Source organism: Macaca thibetana, chromosome 20, assembly GCF_024542745.1.
Source record: "Macaca thibetana thibetana isolate TM-01 chromosome 20, ASM2454274v1, whole genome shotgun sequence".
In the NCBI taxonomy this organism is placed as follows: Eukaryota; Metazoa; Chordata; class Mammalia; order Primates; family Cercopithecidae; genus Macaca; species Macaca thibetana.
This window is the reverse complement of record NC_065597.1, coordinates 11,937,373-11,957,698: the sequence shown is the minus strand read 5'-3', so window position 1 is coordinate 11,957,698 and position 20,326 is coordinate 11,937,373. Positions and strand designations below refer to the sequence as shown.

Here is a 20,326-nt window from a genome sequence, read left to right as displayed (position 1 = left end):
GGTCAGGAGATCAAGACCATCCTGGCTAACATGGTGAAACCCCGTCTCTACTAAAAATACAAAAAAACTAGCCGGGCGAGGTGGCGGGCGCCTGTAGTCCCAGCTACTCGGGAGGCTGAGGCAGGAGAATGGCGTGAACCCGGGAGGCGGAGCTTGCAGTGAGCTGAGATCCGGCCATTGCACTCCAGCCTGGGCGATAGAGCAAGACTCCGTCTCAAAAAAAAAACAAAAAACAAAAAACAAAAAAAACAAAACATTTAAAAATTAAAAGAAAAATGCCTGACTAGAGAACAATTTTTTTCAATGACATGAATATAGACTTGAATGTAGAAGTCCAGTCCCCTCAAGACACACAGTCCAATTCTTTTTGTTTTTTTGAGACAGAGTCTTGCCCTGCCCTGTCACCCAGGTTGGAGTGCAGTGGTGCGATCATGACTAAACCTCCCAGGCAGCTTCAACCTCCCAGGCTCAAGTGATCCTCCCACCCCAGCCTCCCAAGTAGCTGGGACTACAGGCATATGCCACTATACCCGGCTAATTTTTGGATTTTTTGTAGAGACGGGGTTCTCACTATCATGCCCAGGCTGGTCTTGAACTCCTGGGCTCAAGAGATCTACCTGCCTTGGCCTGGGATTACAGTCATAAACTATGACACCTAGCTGCTGACACAGTCTAATTCTAACACCTACTGAGCACCTCACTTCTTCATCTTTACACAAATGCCATCCTTCTTAGTGATGACTGCCCCTAAATTTCTCCACCCCAATGCATAGTTTTTATCCCCTTCCTGCTGAGTTTTATTCTTTCTTCCATACCTCACCGTCTACCTGTCCCCTCCAATTAGAAGAGAAACTCCACGAGGACAGGGGTTTTTCTCTGTTTGGGCCCTGCTGCACCCCCAATGCCTAGCAGAGGGCTTGGCAGGTACTCAGCAAAAATTCATTCGGTGAGGGGACAGGCAAATGCCTCCGTCACCTGAGACCTTCAGAGGAGGAATGATCCATCCCTTTCACCTGGCTGCTCACAGACTATCATGTGAGTTGCCTTTTCCTGCTGTAAAGAGCACAGACTTTGGAGTCCAACAGCCACCAGACATACGGCCAGGCCCTCCCACTTCCTGTGTGCATGACACACCTGTGTGCATGAGGGTTACAGGAGATGGCATACGGGAAGAGTTCAGCATACAGAAAGCACCGCTCAATACACTGTTGCTTATGATCACAATAGAGAAGACAATGACAAATACCTTTTTTTTTTTCTTGAGACAGTGTCTCACTTTGTCGCCCACGCTGGAGTGCAGGGACGCAATCACAGCTCACAGCAGCCTTGACCTCTGTGGTCTCAGGTGATCCTCCCACCTTAGCCTCCTGGGTAGCTGGGACTACCAGCTCATGCCACCAGGCCTGGCAAATTTTTAAAAGTCTTTTGTAGAGACAGGGTCTCCTTATGTTGCCCAGGCTGGTCTCAAACTCCTGGGCTCAAGGGATCCTCCCACCTCAACCTTCCAAAATGCTGGGATTATAGGTATGAGCCACTGCGCCCTGCTGAATAATTTTTTTTCTTTTTTTTTTTTTTTTTTTGAGACAGAGTCTTGCTCTGTCACCGAGGCTGGAGTGCAATGGCTCACTCAGCTCACTGCAAGCTCCACCTCCGGGTTCAAGTCATTCTCCTGCTTCAGTCTCCCGAGTAGCTGGGATTACAGGTGCCTGCTACTACACTCGGCTAATTTTTTTTTTTTCGTATTTTTAGTAGAGACGGGTTTTCACCATGTTAGCCAGGATGGTGTTGATCTCCTGACCTCATGATCCGCCCGTCTCGGCCTCCCAAAGTGCTGGGATTACAGACGTGAGCCACCGCATCCTGCCCCTGCCAAATAATTTTTTTTAAGTATGTTTCAAATATTGCATGGGACATACTTATACTAAATACTAGACATCGTTTATCTGAAAGTCAAATGTAACTGAGAGTCCTGTATTCTTATTTGCTAAATCTAGCAACACTACCCATTAAGCAGTTACTCTCCTGAAGGCAGGGTGGTCTAGGTTACATAAAGATTTACAAGATGCGCTGGGCACGGTGGCTCACGCCTGTAATCCCAGCCCTTTGGGAGGCCGAAGAGGGCAGATCACAAGGTCAGGAGATTGAGACCATCCTGGCTAACAGTGAAATCCCGTGTCTACTAAAAATACAAAAATTAGCCGGGCATGGTGGCTAAAAATTAGCTACTCAGGAGGCTGAGTCAGGAGAATCGCTTGAACCCAGGAGGTGGAGGTTGCAGTGAGCCAAGATCGCACCACTGCACTCCAGCCTAGGCAACAGAGTGAGACTCTATCTCAAGAAAAAAAGAAAAAAAAAATAAGATTTACAAGATGTTGCTCTACAGTACTCTCTCATGAATATTTATTGATCAGATGGATTTTTATCTTAGCTGAGATCTGATTAAGCAGGACTTGCTTTTTTTTCTTTTTTTTTTTTTGAGACAGTCTCACTCTGTCGCCCAGGCTGGAGTGCAGTGGCGAGATCTCAGTTTACTGCAACCTCTGCCTCCCAGGTTCAAGGGATTTTTGTGCCTCGGCCTCCTGAAGTGCTGGGATTACATGTGTGAGCCACCATGCCTGGCCGGCCTTGCATTTTTGTCTTTGAGCTTTTTGCATCTCTCATCAAGCTCTTTCCAGACTCCTCTGCACTGCCAAAAACTGGAAGAATGGACACCGGTTCTTGAACAATTCATGGGTCTGAAGGATGCTGGAGATACTCAGGGGGAAGGTGTTGGGTGTATCTGAGAGCCTTGCTCAAGGAAGGTGTTACCCACACAATAGGAAACCAAACAGATGGCTCTGGCGGGCTCAGGTATCCGCCTAGATTTTGATCTGGTGCTTCCTTACACCCAGAAGTGTGGGGCAGAAATGGCTCATCTGACCTTTAGACTCCAGACTGCAAGCTGTTTTGTGACAAGACAATTAGGTAAGGTTACATCAGGGGTGTGCAGAGCTCAGAGAAACTGGGGAATGCCAACCAGAGGCACACGCCCTGAGAACACCCCTCCTCCCTTCTCTGTGGCTACTACACAAAGCCGTGCCTTCACCAACATGGCACAAGTATACGTATGTAACAAACCTGCACGTTATGCACATGTACCCTAGAACTTAAAGTATAATAATAAAGAAAAAAAGAAAAAGAAAAAACCATTACGGCGGAATATCCACTAGAAAGAGAGATCTGTATAGACCTGTCTGTATTAAATACATTCTGAAACCTCTCATTCATTCATTCCTTCTGCTACTTACTGAGCCCTTTTTCTGTACCAAGTACTATTCTAGCTGCAATACAGCCCAAGTACAAAACGAAAGACCTTAAAAATCCCTGGCTTCCTGAGGCTTCTTTTCTAGCGGGAGGAGACAGACAGTGAACAGGAGAAATAAGTGAAATACACAGCATGTTAGACAGTGAAAAGTACTAGAAGAAAATTAAGTAAAAGAGGTGGGTAGGGCTGACAGCAGGGTTTACTATCATAAATAGGTCATCCAGGTGGGGTGTGATGGCTCACGCCTGTAATCCCCGCACTTTGGGAGGCCGAGGCAGATGGATCACCTGAGGTCAGGAGTTTGAGACCAGCCTGGCCAACATGGTAAAACCCCATCTCTACTAAAAATACAAAAATTAGCCAGGCGTGGTGGCACACGCCTGTAATCCCAGCTACTTGGGAGGCTGAGGCAAGAGAATTGCTTGAACCCGGGAGGTGGAAGTTGCAGTGACCCGAGATCGAGCCACTGCATGCCAGCCTGGGTTACAGAGATGAGACTCCGTCTCAAAAAAAAACAAAACAAAACAAAAAAAACAAAAATTAGCCAGGTGTGAGGGCAGGCACCTATAATCCCAGCTACTCTGGAGGCTGAGGTTGCAGTGAGCCGAGGTCAAACCACTGCACTCCAGCCTAGGTGACAGAGCAAGACTCTGTCTCAAAAAATAAATTGGGCCAGGCACAGTGGCTCATCCCTGTAATCCCAGCACTTTGGGAGTCTGAGGCGGGTGGATTACCTGAGGTTAGGAGTTCGAGACCAGTCTGGTCAACATGGTGAAACCCCATCTCTACTAAAAATACAAAAATTAGCCAGGCGTGGTGGCGGGCGCCTGTAATCCCAGCTACTCAGGCAGAGGTTGCAGTGAGCCAAGATCGTGCCACTGCACTCCAGACTGGGTGATAGAGTGAGACTCCATCTCTAAATAAATAAATAAATAAATAAAGGCTTCAGGAAAGGCCTCCCTGAGGGCGGAAGTGACATTTAAGCAAAGGCTTGCAGTCTTTTCAGGATAGAAAGGAGTGAACGGCCGGGCGCGGTGGCTCAAGCCTGTAATCCCAGCACTCTGGGAGGCCGAGGCGGGCGGATCACGAGGTCAGGAGATCGAGACCATCCTGGCTAACACGGTGAAACCCCGTCTCTACTAAAAAAAATACAAAAAACTAGCCGGGCGAGGTGGCGGGCGCCTGTAGTCCCAGCTATTCGGGAGGCTGAGGCAGGAGAATGGCGTAAACCCGGGAGGCGGAGCTTGCAGTGAGCTGAGATCCGGCCACTGCACTCCAGCCCGGGCGACAGAGCGAGACTCCGTCTCAAAAAAAAAAAAAAAAAAAAGAAAGGAGTGAACTGTGCAGATATTATGGGAATGGTCACAGCCAGTGCAAAGGCCCTGAGGTAGAAGAGTGTGTAGTGTGTTCTAAGTATAACCAGGAAACAAAGTTGTTGGACAAAGTGAGCATACGGAAGAGTGGGAGGAGATGAGGACCCCAGGTACATGAGTCTAAGGACAGATCAGTGAAGCCTCAGAAGTCATAGAAAGGACTTAGGCGCTTATTTTGTCTGACATGGGGAACCGTGGGTAATTTTTGAGCAGGAGTGATATTTTCTAACTTAATTTTTAAAAACCATCAACTCTGACTGATGGATGAAGAAAAGACTGGCTTGGGGGAAGCGGAAGGAATAAGTGGGGAGACCAGGAAGGAAGCTGCCGCGACAATGAAGGTGAAGACATGCTGAAACTTCTCTTTTAGGAATAGAGAAAACAGCTGGGCGTCATGCCTGTAAATCCAGCACTTTGGGAGGCCAAGGTGGGAAGATCCCTTGAGCCCAGAAGTTCCAGACCGGTCTGGGCAATATAGTGAGATCCCTTTTCTAAAAAAAACTGTAAACATTAGCTGGGCATGGTGGCATGTGTCTGTGGTCCCAGCTACTTGGGAGGCTGAGGTGGGAGGATTGCTTGAGCTCGGGAGGTCGAGGCTAAAGTGAGCCAAGATGGCTCCACTGTACTCCAGCCTGAGCGACAGAGAGAGACTCTTGTCTTAAAAAAAAAAAAAAAAAAAAAACAAGGAGAGAGAAGGTGTACCGGCGTGTCTGAATGCCAAACCACAGAATCAGGTGCTCTTCTTCTTCTTCTTCTTCTTGAACTTGCCCAGGTCAAGTAAATTCGAAAGGCTTTTGACTTGTTACAAGCTCTCCTAATTACAAAGCCAGCTAATTATTATCTAGAACTTGACCAATTATCCCACGGGGTCCTGAGCTGGCCACCGTTTATGATCTTGCTCATGTGGAACAGGTTCAACCCTTCTGGGCAGGCCCCATTAGGTCCCAGTAGTAACTTTCCCTCTTTCAGCAGCAAGAGTCACGCCCCAGGTACCTGCCTGGCCCAAGCACCTTCAATAGGTCTCATTTGGAACAAGAGTTTCTCTAGGGCGGTTTCCCTGTGCCCACACTCCCAAGTCTTGAAGGCCAATATAAATAGATTTTCTAGGACCCAGAGAGTTGAAAGAGACCGAAAGAAAGAGAAGTGCCGTTCAGCTAGCATTTATTTGGAAGTGAAGATCAAGAGGGAAACCAGCTGAAACTGCCCATAAGCAAAAGACAAAAGAGGCCTTCCAAAGGCATAAAAAAAAAAAAAAAAAAAAAGGCTGAATTCTAGCATCACAATCAAAATTAGTGAGAGGCAGGCCAGGCCTGGTGGCTCACACCTGTAATCCCAGCACTTGGAGAGGCCAAGATGGGAGGATTGCTTGAGCCCAGGAGTTCAAACCACTGCACTCCAGCATGGGCAGCAGAGCAAGACTCTGTTTCTTTTAAAAAATCATAAAATCAAATAAATAAAATCAGTGAGATGAAAAGGTAAATGACAGCTTCTCCAAAGGGAAGGAGGGTTCACATTTCCTTTAGAAAGGTGAATCAAGTCCCACTGAAGGTGCTGAGTTTGGCAACAGGGTAGTAGAGGGAACTGGATGAGAGACCTGGTTTTGGAAGATGAAAGGCCCGGCCTGCAGCCCCAGCACTGCCATTACCTGGCAGGGTGACTTGGGGGCAAGCAGTACAGCCTCTGAGCCTGATTCCTCTTCTAGAGTACGGGATGATGAAAGTTCCCCACCTTGGACCACAGGGAGGACTAACTGTCAAGTCTGCAAGGTCGCTGGCAGGACCCACTCTCTAACCCTGTGCAAATGGATACAAATATTTGTCTTTCATCTGCTGGCCACCTTCAAGTAAACACTCTCCAAATAAACACCTTCTATCATTTAATCCTCCAGCTTGTGAGGTCTCTGAAAACTCTCTGTATCTATTGACAGAGGTTAAGGAAAAAAGACCACTATCCTATACAAATCCTTCTTTAAACTGGTACTTCACATTCTTCCAAGCACAGAGCTGACATTCCCAAACACCCCTTCGAAAACTCCACCTCTGGGTCCTTCAGACACTCAAACTCAATATATTCCTCACCAAGAACTAATTTTCCTCCCCCAACTTGTTCCTCTTTCTCCTGTTTCCAGTGTTGGTCCAAAGGAACATTCTAGAAGCTGCTGGCATTACTTCTTGTTTAGAACCACTTAGGTGCTGGAAACCTTCCCCCAAATCAAAACTGTATTATTGGTAGGGCACGGTGGCTCACGCCTGTAATCCCAGCACTTTGGGAGGACAAGGCAGGTGGATCACCCGAGGTCAGGAGTTCAAGACCGGCCTGGCCAACATGATGAAATCCCATCTCCACTAAAAGCGCAAAAATTAGCCAGGCATGGTGGCGGGCACCCGTACTCAGTTACTCAGGAAGGTGAGGCAGGAGAATCACTTGAACCCAGGAGGCGGAGGTTGCAGTGAGCCAAGATTGCACCATTGCACTCCAGCCTGGGCGACGAGAGTGAGACTCCATCTCAAAACAAAAACAAAAAAAACTGTTTTATCTTCAGACAGGCAGGCACATAACACCTCTCCCAACCTCGTGCTCAAAACCTCCATTGGGACAGTAGGAAGCGACCGTCTCTAGACGCTGATGTGCAAATGGATCACAGTCTTTGTGGAAGGCAGTATCTGCCAAAATCACAAATGCACATACCTGGGCCCAGCAGGCTCACCCATGGATATTCATCTTCTAGATACACCAGAATGTGTACAAAAAAACGTATATCCCAGGTTACTTTCTGCAGTCCTGTCTCCTAAAAGATAGGACACTACCCAGTGTCCCAGTGTCCATCTATCAGGGACTGGCTAAATAACCTATGATGCAGGTAGCTATAAAAGGAAAATAAAAGAACATACCCCACAAATATACACACCAATTTTGTACCCTCGGATATTAAAATTAAAAATTTTTAAAAAGGCCAGACGCGGTAGCTCATGCCTCTAATCCCAGTACTTTGGGAGGTCGAGGCGGGCGGATCACCTGAGGTCGGGAGATCAGCCTGACGAACATGGAGAAATCCTGTCTCTACTAAAAAAAAAAACGAAAGTAGCCAGATGTGGTGGCACATGCCTGTAATCCCAGCTACTCAGGAGGCTGAAGCAGGATAATCACTTGAACCTGGGAGGTGGAGGTTGTGGTGAGTGGAGATTGCACCATTGGACTCCAGCCTGGGCAACAAGAGCGAAATTCCGTCTCAAAAAAAAAAAAAAAAAAAGTAAATATTAAAAAAACTTTTTTTTTTTTTTTAATAAAAATAGGCTGGGCACGGTGGCTCACGCCTGTAATCCTAGCACTTTGGGAGGCCAAGGCAAGTGGATTGCTTGAGCCCAGGAGCTTGAGACCAGCCTGGCCAACATGGTGAAACCCCGTCTCTACTAAAAAATACAAAACTTAGCCGGATGTGGTGGCATGTGCCTGTAGACTCAGCTACTCAGGAGACTGAGGTATGAGAATCACTTGAACTAGGCGGAGATTGCAGCAAGCTGAGATTGCGCCTCTGCACTCCAACCTGGACAGCAGAGCAAGACTCGGTCTAGGGAAGATATGTGCGGAGAGAGAGAGAGAACACACAGATATATTGTTGGGAGAAAAACAAGGTACGGAGCAGTGCTATCATATGCCATGCTTTGTGTAAAAGGATCATATGTTAGGAATTTACACTGGCATAATGAAACAAGACTATGTTTGTATTTCCATAAGGAAACCCTGCAAAGGATACACAGGAGACTAATGAAATCGGTTCCCTGTGCCCTGGGGAAGAACTGAGTGAAGCATGGATTGGGGTGGGAAGGAGACTTCACTGTCTGCCATATAGACATATACATAAGCTTTTTCATATATATATGAAGATGTATATTTAAACTTATTTTTTAACCAAGTGAATAATTTGCCTATGAAAAGACCAGAAAGAGAAAACCCTCCATGAACCACGACCCAAGGCCCACAGGTAACCCCGCCCAGCTGCCTCTGCAGCCTCATCCCAGGACCCTCTCCTCCCTCCTCCTTCCATGTCCAGGATGGCAGAGCTCCAGCCTTCTGCCTCCATGACCCCGCCACACCTTTGGGCACCCCACTTCCTCCTCCTGGAGTGCCCTTTCCCTTTCCTTGCATGGAAGACGCCCTCTTACTCATCAAGGCCCAGCAGGTGAAACTGACCACTCCTGTCATCCTCTGAACACATTCTCACTCCAGTGGCATTCTCGGAGCCTACTCGAGTTACCCGCTGAGAGGTCTCTCTCGGAGCTTTTCTGGAATCTCCCTGAGCATAGGGGGTGAGTCTTAGGCCTGGGTGCACTAGCTACTTCTCTGGGTCCCCCACTCCCACGCCCATCCACCACACTTTGGTTTTTTCTTTTATTTTTCTGAGATGGAGTCTCGCTCTGTCACCAAGGCTGGAGTGCAATGACACAATCTCCACTCACCGCAACCTCCACCTCCCAGGTTCAAGCAATTCTCTTGCCTCAGTCTCCCAAGTAGCTGGGATTACAGGCATGTACCACCATGCCTGGCTAACTTTTTTTATATTTAGTAGAAACAGGGTTTCACCATGTTGGCCAGGATGGTCATAAACTCCTGACCTCAAGTGATCTGCCCACCTTGGCCTCCCAAAGTGCTGGGATTATAGCCGTGAGTCACCGCACCCAGCCTCCCATCCACCCCCTCTTTGCATCCACAGAGTTCTCAATCCTGGGCATGGCAGAAGTACCAGCCTCATCCCTCCCTGATCAAGGGTGTGCCCTGGGATTCCTGGCCTCGGGCTGGACAACCAGGTGCCCACATCCCAGTTGGGGTATCTACTCATCGAACATCTAGCCCCTGGGGTTGCCCAGGGAAATGCATTGGGTGGCAGCAGATATCTGAGGAGCTTGCTAATTTATTTATTTATTTAGAGACAGAGTCTCACTTTGTCACCCAGGCTAGGGTGCAGTGGCACAATCGCAGCTCACTGCATTCTCCACCTCCTGGGTTCAATCAATTCTCCTGCCTCAGCCTCCCAAGTAGCAGGATTACAGGCACACACCACTACGCCCAGCTGATTTTTTTCTATTTTTAGTAGAGACGGGGTTTCACCGTGTTGGTCAAGCTAGTCTCAAACTCCTGACCTCGTGATCTGCCTGCCTCGGCCTCCCAAAGTGCAGATTACAGGCGTAAGCCAACCGCGCCTGGCCCGAGGAGCTTTTAAAAATGTCAAGTTCAAGGCTAGGCGTGGTGGCTCACGCCTGCAATCCCAGCACTTTGGGAGGCTGAGGCAGGCAGATCGCTTGAAGTCAGGAGCTGGAGAGCAGCCTGGCCAACATGGTGAAACCCTGTCTCTACAAAAATACAAAACAATTAGCCAGGCATAGTGGTGCATGCCTGTAATCCCAGCTACTTGGGAGGCTGAGGCACGACAATTGCTTGAACCCAGGAGGCGGGGGTGGCAGTGAGCTGAGATCGTGTCATTGCACTCCAGCCTGGGTGACAGAGCAAGACTTCATCTCATAAATAAATAATAAATAAATAAATAAATGTCAAGTTCAGATCTCCACCCTCGGAGATTGGCTTTCAGTGAATCTGCAAGAGGGCAAGTCTGCATGAAGTACCCCAGGTGATTTGATTTTTAACCACAAGGATCTCAGTGGCTGGCACACAGCATTTTTGGCAGTGGGAGAACAGACAGGTATTCTTAAGCATGTGCATCATGAAATATATATATATACACACACACACACACACACACACACACTTTTTTTTGTGTGTGTGTGTGACAGGATCTCTATCACCCAAGCTGGAGTGCCGTGGTGCAATCATGGCTTACTGCAGCCTCGACCTCCCAGGCTTCAAGCAATCACCCCACCTCAGCCTCCTGAGTAGTTGGGACTACATGCACATGCCACCACGCCCAGCAAATTTTTGTCTTTTTTTGATGCTAGGACCACAGGTGCATGCCACCATGCCTGGCTAAATTTTTTTTTTTAATCTTTGTGCAGATGGGGGTCTCGTCATGTTGCCCAGGCTGGTCTCAAACTCCTGGGCCCAAGTAATCCTGCGGCCTCGGCCTCCCAAAGCACTGGGATTATAGGTGTGAGCCACCGCATCTATCTGGCCTGAAATATTTTAAAAGCCAAGCAGAAGCTGACAAGTTCAAGATCATCCTGACTCCCCCGGCCCTAGCTACAACTTGCCCCACTCTTCCCATCCCAGTTCTACACAACCTCCATGAGCAGGTCCCCTTTCTTAAGCCACAACAAACCTGTTCCAGTCCACCCTGAGCACCCTGCACAGTGGCAAGCAAGAAAATGCCAGTTTCTTCCCAACAAAGGCAGTAGGCTTAGTCACTGTTTGCAGTGCACTCTTTGCTTAACACAGAAGCAGGCAGGGTGAAGAAACTGGTTTGGCTGGTTTGCTGGGTGAGAGGGAGCGCAGGGGATCTTTTGAACCAAAGGTAAAACGTGGGAGACTTTCAAACAGACAGCACCAAGTCCTCCTGGGGCTCTAATATTTCATATTCACTGAACGCTTGACATACCATCCTATGATGTCTCCGTGCTATTATGCCCATTTTACAGAGAGCGAAAGTAAGTCCTCAGCTGATGTCCCTAGGCTGGGAAGGCACACCGTCTAGACTTAAATCTAAGCAGTCTGACTCAAGAACCTTCTGAATTTGGGGAAGATGCCGCCCAAACCTTGGGCAGAAGTGGAGGATTGCAGGCAGGTAAGAGGAAGGAAGGAAGGAGGACGATGATAAGTGCAGAAAGGGAGGAGGCCTACAACCCCCAACAGTAACAAGAACAAGCTGGGACACTGGGATCCCTGGCCTAGGGAAACTTACCTTAACAAAGAGGAAGAGAGAAAGAAAGAGAGAGAGATAGCTAGAGATGGGGCTAGAGAAACAGCGAGTGAGCATGCACCACAGATTTCTTTTTATTTGACCAAAGGTGGAAAACACTTAAAAATGACTATATGCCCTCCCATTTCCAGATTCAGGTTTGAGATCTCCCTCCCTGCCCTCCACAGTTGTCAGAGGGAAGCTATGAACACAGTATCCCCGGCACACACAGAGCATAAGGGAAGGTTCTAACCGATCAAATTCTTCCCTGCCCATTTACAATCAACCTTAAGGGCTGGACCAAGTCCATAGAGTCTGAGAGTGAAAAACATTGGCCAAGATAGTGATTTATTCATGTGTTCATTCATTTGCTCAAAATAACACTGAGAGTTTACTGTGTCCCTAGGAAATATCAATCACTGTTGAAATTATTCTGCTTTCTCTCTTAACGTTCCTTCCCACTGGCACGTATGTTCCATCCAATCTGCCGTAACCTCAGGGTTCAGCCTGGAGCTAACACACAACAGGCACTCACCTTTGTGAACTAAATGAATGAATATGCATACTTAATTTTCATAACAGATCAATAAGTATTACCGCCCCATTTTACAAGTGGGAAAACTGAGGCTCATAGAAGTAAAGTGACTTATTCAAAGTCAAATAGCTAGTGGCTAAAATTCAAACCTGGCTTTCCTGTACTTCCTCGCTGAAGGATCCATTCTTGAAAGCCTTGTGCCCCCAAAGGAGATAGAGTTGAGGCAGGATAGAAACCCAGTAAGGGGCCCGGCTCGGTGGCTCACGCCTGTAATCCCAGCACTTTGGAAGGCTGAGGCAGGTAGATCACTTTGAGCTCAGGAGTTCAAGACCAACATGGTGAAACCCCGAATCTACTAAAAATAGAAAAATTAGCCGGGCCTGCTTGTGGGCACACCTGTAATCCCAGCTACTCAGGAGGCTGAGGCTGGAGAATCGCTTGAACATTGGAGGTGGGGGTTGCAGTGAGCTGAGATCGTACCTCTCTACACCCCAGCCTGAGCGACAGAGTGATACTCCATCTCAAAAAAAAAAAAAAAAAGAAAGAAAGAAAGAAAGAAACCCAGCAAGGATTGGATTGGGACAGGTGCCTCTTGGGGATTTTAGGGTCTGGGCAGGTTCTGAGAGATAGGAGAGCTTCAGCCTCTGGTGTATCTGGGGTTACTTTGGAAAGGAATGTATAAGACACAAGGTGAGCATTTCGGAAGAAAAGCCTCACCCAATAAAAAGCCCAGGAGAGCAAATAGGGATTTCCATAACCACCTGGCAGAGAGGGGCAGGCAGGGCCCCACTGGGAGGAAGCAGCAGCCAGCCTTCCTTAAATGGCCTTGCCAGGCCCAAGACTTTCCACCTCCGCACCTCCAGAGACACAAAGGCAAGGCCAGAAGGGTGGCCCACTGGTCTCCTTTCACAGATCAACCTTTGTCACAGACATGAGTAATTGGGGAAGTGACTTTTAGGAGTTTGAGGGGTAGGGAGTGGGGATCTGATGATGTAAGGTGATCCCAAAGCTGGTTTCCGGGTTTGCTTTTTAAAAGTCTAATTGTAACGCCGGGCGCGGTGGCTCAAGCCTGTAATCCCAGCACTTTGGGAGGCCGAGACGGGCGGATCACGAGGTCAGGAGATCGAGACCATCCTGGCTAACACGGTGAAACCCCATCTCTACTAAAAAATACAAAAAACTAGCCGGGCGAGGTGGCGGGCGCCTGTAGTCTCAGCTACTTGGGAGGCTGAGGCAGGAGAATGGCGTAAACCCGGGAGGCAGAGCTTGCAGTGAGCTGAGATCCGGCCACTGCACTCCAGCCTGGGCGACAGAGCCAGACTCAGTCTCAAAAAAAAAAAAAAAAAAAAAAAAAAAAAAGTCTAATTGTATTAGGGGGCCTGCATACTGTTTTCTGAACCTTTCAGCACATCCTTCAGAAAGGAGGGGAAATGGCTGGGATTAATGGCTCACGCCTGTAATCCCAGCACTTTGGGAGGCCAAGGCCGGTGGATTACCTGAGGCCAGGAGTTTGCCCAGCCTGGGGAACAAGAGCAAAACTCCAGATTGTAGACCAGCCTAGCCAACATGGTGAAACCCTGTCTCTACTAAAAATACAAAAATTAGCCAGGCATGGAGGCGGATACCTGTAATCCCAGCTACTCGGGAGGCTGAGGCAGGAGAATCGCTGGAACCCGGGAGGCGGAGGTTGCAGTGAGCCGAGATCACATCATTGCACTCCAGTCTGGGCAAAAGAGCGAGACTCCGTCTCAAGAAAAAAAGGAGGGGAAATGGGTGTATTTAATGCTTGAGGTCAACCCCTCAAGCAGCCAAACCTCAACACTGAAATATGGGCCATGTGTTTCCAAGGCCAGACTGCAGAGCAAGCAAAGGAAGAAAACAATCACTGGCAAAGCCGGCCAGCTTTTCTTTCTTCCGCCCCTGAATTAACTTACAACTGTGGTAACTAGGCTACTACTTTAGAGATCCCAAACTGTCTAATAGCCTGGGTTTCTCAAACCGGTGTGTGCTATGAAGAAGGAAAATAAGCAGCAACTCTAAAGAACTGGTTTATTGGCCAGGCATGGTGGCTCACACATGTAATCCCAGCACTTTGGGAGGCCAAGGCAGGCAGATCACCTGAGGTCAGGAGTTCGAGACCAGCCTGACCAATACAATGAAACTCTGTCTCTACTAAAAATACAAAGGCATGGTGGTATGTGCCTGTAATCCCAGCTGCTAAGGAGGCTGAGACAGGAGAATCGCTTGAACTCAGGAGGCAGAGGTTGCAGTGAGCTGAGATCGCACCTCTGCACTCCAGGCTGGGCAGCAAGAGCAAAACTCCATCTCAAAAATTTAAAAAAAAAACAACTGGTTTATTATGGCTCAGTTTTTTTTTTTTTTTTTTTTTTTTTTTTTTTTTTAACGGTCTTCATTCTAGAAGCTGGAGATAAATCAATAGAATAAATACAAGGTTGAGATCATGGGGTCAGCCATGGCATGGGGCAGAGGAATGACCCTAGCAAACCACTCCAAAGTCCCCTGAGTTAAGACCCTACAGCTACCAGTGCACAAAGAGTGACAGGTTTCAAGTTTCAAAATTCCCATGGAGTAAATTCTTCACAAAGTCAATGTCTAAATCTGGTGCCTATGTTACATCCATCCCTTCACTTCCCTGCACTGTCCAAAGAGAGTCAGGCCACATCCCAAGTCTTATCTGGCTTTTAAAATCACAAGCCAGCTCCTGAGATTGAACGTGTGATTTTACCACAAGGGCACTTCCATCCTGGGGCGATTCCACATTGGACTGATACAAGGAGACCCACAGTCCAAAAAAGCCAAAACAAATATTAAATGTCAGGAAAACTGTTATGTGGGGTGGAGGTCTGTGAACATAAAGGGAACTGAAACCAACCACACCAGAGGCCTGTGGATTCTGTGTGGAGGCTGCCTCTTCCCACTAAACCAGCAGCTCCAGGGTCCCCCCCACCTCCCCCGCGTCTGACCCGTCTCCATCATCATCACCCCCTCTCGGAGGTCCCACACTATCAACACCTCCATTCTCAGCTTACTTCACGCTGGACACTAATTCCCCAAACACCTTTTTTGTTTTTGTTTTTTCAGGTTATTGAGGTGAAAAACAAGGGGAAAAAGGAAGAGAAAAGACCAACTGTGGATCAGATTACAGAATTGCTTTATGCCTCAGTTTCCTTACTTACAAAGTAGGAAGAATAATACTGCCCACGCTCCTAATGTTCTAGTGAAGACTAAATGAGGTAAAATATGTGAAGCACTTGCCCCAGAGTCTGAGGCAAAAGTGAGTATGTGTCACTATTAATTATTATCATATTAGTGTTAATATGTAATAACATTATTGGTCAGACACAGGAGCTTAGAAGGGAGAAATAAAAACCAGACCAACCTACCCTTGGTGCTACCAAGTATCTTGGTGCAGGAAAACAAAGTCACCAGCCTTAGCACTGGGCCACGCCAGACACACGCTCAGATACAAGCTCGTTTCTAGCCCCTGCCTTGCTCTCCAAGGCTAGATCAAGCTTGCCTCCCCCAAGAAGACGCTCCTCAATGCCCACTGACATCAAAATATTCAATCCCCAGCACTCTGGGAAGCCAAGGTGGGTGACTCACTTGAGCCCAGGAGTTTTAGATAACTTCTGATCCAATAGAAAGCTCTAGAGCACACAGAGCAAATATACTTCATCAGTCGAGCTGTAGTTTCTCTGTAAAAAACTTCGAATGACTTCCAAGTTCAAAAAAAAATTTAAAGACAACAGCATGATTGCTAAAGATTCATGTGGTCAAAGACCAGAAGAATAGACACAATGGAGGTGTTCCCTCAGGGGAATTGTGGGTGATTTCTCCTTAAAAAAAAATATGCCTTTTATTGTGATATCCAATCAACTAAAATCATGAGAGAGGAGAAAGTGGTTTGATATAAAGTAAGCACTCGGGATTCAGTGAATTCAGAAGAGAAACTAGCCCCTTCCCTTGCTCCCTGGACAACAGTGGAGTGGAACAAAGCAAACTCTAGATTATCACAAAGATAAGCCTAGAAGTACATTGGGTGTATGCATTTTCATCCTGAGTCAGAACTACCATGCTTTTTTTTTAAAAAAAGATAATTATTCCTGGCCAGGCATGGTGGCTTATGCCTGTAATCCCAGCACTTTGGGAAATTGAGTCAGGTGGTCTCCTGAGGTCAGGAGTTCAAGACCAGCCTGGCCAACATGGTGAAACTCCTTCTCTACTAAAAATACAAAAAATTAGCTGGGCATGGTGGTGGGCACCTGTAATCCCAGCTACTCAGGAGGCTGAGGCAGGAGAATCATTTGACCCTGCGAGCCAGAGGTGGCAGTGAGCTGAGATCACACCATTACAACACTCCAGCCTAGGCAACAAGATTAAAACTCTGTCTCAAAAAAAAAAAATCATTATTTCTTGGGGGAAACAGTACCTGTAACAAGGTATTTTGGTTCAGGCACAGTGTCTCAGGCCTGCAATCCCAGCACTTTGGGAGGCTGAGACAGAAGGATCCTTTGAGCCCAAGAGTTCGACACCAGCCTGGGCAACATGGAGAGACTCCTGTCTCTAAAAAAAATTTATTTTAGTTTATTTTTTGGAACAGAGTCTTGCTCTGTCACCCAGGCTCGAGTGCGGTGGCACTATCTCAGCTCACTGCAACCTCCACCTCCTGGGTTCAAGCAATTCTCCTGCCTCCTCCTGAGTAGCTAGGATTACAGGTGCATGCCACCATGCCCAGCTAATTTTTGTATTTTTTTTAGTAGAGACAGGGTTTCATCATGTTGGCCAGGTTGGTCTCGAACTCCTAACCTTGTGATCCACCCGCCTCGGCCTCCCAAAGTGCTGGGATTACAGGTGTGAGCCACTGCGCCCAGCCTTAAAAAAATGTTAAAATTGGCCGGGCGCAGTGGCTCAAGCCTGTAATCCCAGCACTTTGGGAGGCCGAGACGTGCGGATCACGAGGTCAGGAGATCGAGACCATCCTGGCTAACACGGTGAAACCCCGTCTCTACTAAAAACTACAAAAAACTAGCCGGGCGAGGTGGCGGGCGCCTGTAGTTCCAACTACTCGGGAGGCTGAGGCAGGAAAATGGCGTAAACCCGGGAGACAGAGCTTGCAGTAAGCTGAGATCCGGCCACTGCACTCCAGCCTGGGCGACAGAGCGAGACTCCATTTCAAAAAAAAAAAAGTTAAAATTATCCAGGTATGGTGGCACATGCCTGTGATAACCAGCTACTAGGGAGACTGAGGTGGGAAGGATCACTTGAGCCCAGAGGATGGAGGCTGCAGTAAGCTGTGATTGTGCCACTGCACTCCAGCTTGGGAAACAGAGCAAGACCCTTTTTTTTAAAAAAAAAAAAAAAAAAAAAAAAAAAAAAAAAAAGCTTTAATATCTATAAACAAAAGCCACAGCCCAGTAACCAAGAGAGAGCTGCTCTTCAGTCATCCCAGAGATGGTGCTTAATGGGGCTTGGGAGTCAGGTCCCAGTTCAGATACCTGCTCTGCTGACCCTGGGCAAGTAGACGTCACCCTCTCAGCCTCGGTTTGCTCATCTGTAAAACGGGAATATTCCTGCCGGAGCCTTCCCACCCACCAGGTTTTTGCAGTCTGAAATGGGACACTGTCTCTACAGTGCTGAGGGCAATAAGAGAAATACGAAGGCTTCTAGTAAGTGCCCTCAACCTCTGCTTTTTTATAACATGGTTAACAACCAGGCAGGGCTACCCCCTCCACCAGTGCTCAGTCGTAAACGTTTGGATCCCCAAATATGTGTAAATTCCAAGGGGTGTCGTTTGAGCCAAGGAGAGAGCTTGCCCATTCCAACCCAGGGGTGTGGGAGTGCAATTTCTCGGCCCCTTTCCAACCCCACCCTACTCCGCCCAGGGACACCGGCGGCGCGCCCTCACCTCTGCCCAGGACGCGTCCTCTCTCCAGGTGCCGCCGGGGCACCGTGAACGTGTAGCTCTCGGCGTCAAAGCCGGGGTGGCAGGGCTCCGGCTCCTGGCAGAGCCAAGACGAGACCTGGGGTGGGGGAAAGGTAGATGGAACCGGGTGACTCGGAGGGTTCCCTCCAGCTCACCGAAACCAACAACGCCGCCCCTCCCTCGCTCCCGGCGTCGGGATTGGGGGAGGACCCCCGCCCCCAACCTCGGGCAGGGCGGGCAGCGACGTCACCCTCCCCCACCCCGAAACCTACGGCCGCCAAGCCCCCAGGAACTCCCGGAAGGGGGCCGCCGAGTCACCCCCTCGAGACCTAGCCCATCGTTCTTTTCGGTCTCCTTTCTCATTTTATTGGAGATGTCTTTATTCTCCCCAACCCCACTTTCCTTAGACCGGGAATGCACCACTCCTTAGAGCGAGGGGCGCTCCCACCTCCCCCGACCCCACTTTCTTATCCCCGGGACTCCCACTTCTATTTACGACCTTTCTTGGCATGGCAGGTGCCTTTATTTCTACGGATGCCCCTCTCCTTCCCTCGAGGATCGTCCCCACGACTCCTGGCTCCCCCTCGACTTGCACCGGGGCTCCCCTTCTCCACACCCCACCCCCCACACCCCGCTCCACGACCCCCGCGCCAGCCCAAGCCCACCCCGCGGACTCGGAAGCCAGACGCCCCCGCCTCGGTCTGCGCTGGAGGGGCAGCAAAGCCGCGCTCGCCCCTCACCACCCACGCCCCACTCCCATCACTGCGGGGTCCGGAGCGCGCGAGGCTTCCAGGCCGCTCGGCTCCTCGGGACCCGAACTTTCTTGGAAGAAGGGAAGCGGTGACTACGGGAGAGGAAGGGGCGCAGGGCTGGGGCGGGGGGCTGGGGCGCAGAGTGTGCGGCCCGCACGCGTCCCTTGCAAGGCAGGGGACCCGAAGTACCTGCAGCAGCAGCAGCAGCGCCGACAGGCTGCGGCTCCAAGGGCCCATGGCTGGCCGGGGACGCCGAGCGAGGGCAGGGGCCGGGTGCGGTCGGATCGGGCCGGGCTGGATCGGGCTGGAGTCTGAACTGACTTCCGCGAGCTCACAGGTGCTTTGCAGTTCCGACGCCACTGAGACTGGGGTGCGCTGCTGCCGCCAGGTGTGCCTCAGAGGGACCGCCCCCCGTACCGCTGATTGGCTGAGGGTTCACCTGCCGGCCACAGCCAATCAGCAGCGCGGACCCCTCCCCCGGACGGAGCTAACGGCCCGCCCCCCCGGCCTCGCGCAGACCCGGTGACCCTCTAGCCTGGAGTTGCTAGGGTCTAGGTGGGTTATGGGACCTGCACGGTTCTGATTCCACTGGGTTCGAATCCCAGCACCGCTGGTGGCTCACTAAGACCTGGGATCAGAAAGGGCTTTTACACTTGGCTGAGTTCTTTTGTTTTTTGGGGTTTGTTTTTGTTTTTGTTTTTTTGTTTGTTTTGGAAATGAGGTCTCACCCTTTCACCCAGGCTGGAGTGCAGTGGTGCGATCACGGCTCACTGCAGCCTTGAACTGGCCTCAAACAGTCCTCTGGCCCCAGCCTCTCTAGTAGCTGGGAGTACAGGTGCACACGACCACACCAGGCTAATTTTTTTTTTCTTTTGTCTTTTTGTAGAGAGACGAGTCGGGGCAGACAGGGGCAGTGGGGGCGCTGTGTCTCCCTATATTGCCCAGCCTGGTCTCCAACTCCTGGGCTGAAGTGATCCTCCTTCCTTGGCCTCCCAAAGTACTGGGCTTATAGGTGTGAACCACGAGCCACTGAGCTAGCGGCCTAATTTTTTGTGTGTTTTGTTTGTTTGTTTTTTGAGACAGAGTCTCACTCTGTCTTGCCCAGGCTGGAGTGCAGTGGCACGATCTTGGCTCACTGCAACCTCTGCCTGCTGGGTTCAAGCGACTCTCCTGTCTCAGCTTATTGAGTAGCTGGGACTACAGGCTTGTGCCACCAGACCAACTAATTTTGTATTTTTAGTACAGATGGGGTTTCACGGTGTCGGCCAGGCTGGTCTGGAACTCCTAACCTCAGGTGATCCACCCTCTTCCACCTCCTGAAATGCTGGGATTACAGGCGTGAGTCACTGCAACCTGCCTCAAGTGGCCTAATTTTTAAAAAAATTTTTCTAGAGACGGGATCTCACTATGTTGCCCAGGCTGATCTCAAATTTCTGACCTCAGGTGATACTCCTGCCTCAGCCCCTTTATTGAGTTCTTATTTTTTAATCTAGTCTTTTTTTTACTGCAGGGCTCCATGGGTTAGTGAGTCAGCAAATTGATTCCCTAGGTCAGGACCACCTCCCAAAGCCTCA

At 49.2% G+C, this 20,326-nt stretch overlaps 1 protein-coding gene across 1 annotated transcript in view; it reads right to left on the bottom strand.

Moving 5' to 3' along the window:
- CDH1 (cadherin 1) overlaps positions 1-19,176 on the bottom strand; it is a 103,824-nt gene extending 84,648 nt beyond the window's left edge. Inside the window, exons 1-2 of the mRNA XM_050773323.1 lie at positions 18,942-19,176; positions 17,983-18,097 (exon numbers count right to left, since the gene is read on the bottom strand). Of these exons, the coding sequence (XP_050629280.1) occupies positions 17,983-18,097; positions 18,942-18,989 (163 nt within the window). The 5' untranslated portion in view covers positions 18,990-19,176. The remainder of the gene's footprint in view (positions 1-17,982; positions 18,098-18,941) is intronic.
- Between the last annotated feature and the right edge of the window lie 1,150 nt (positions 19,177-20,326).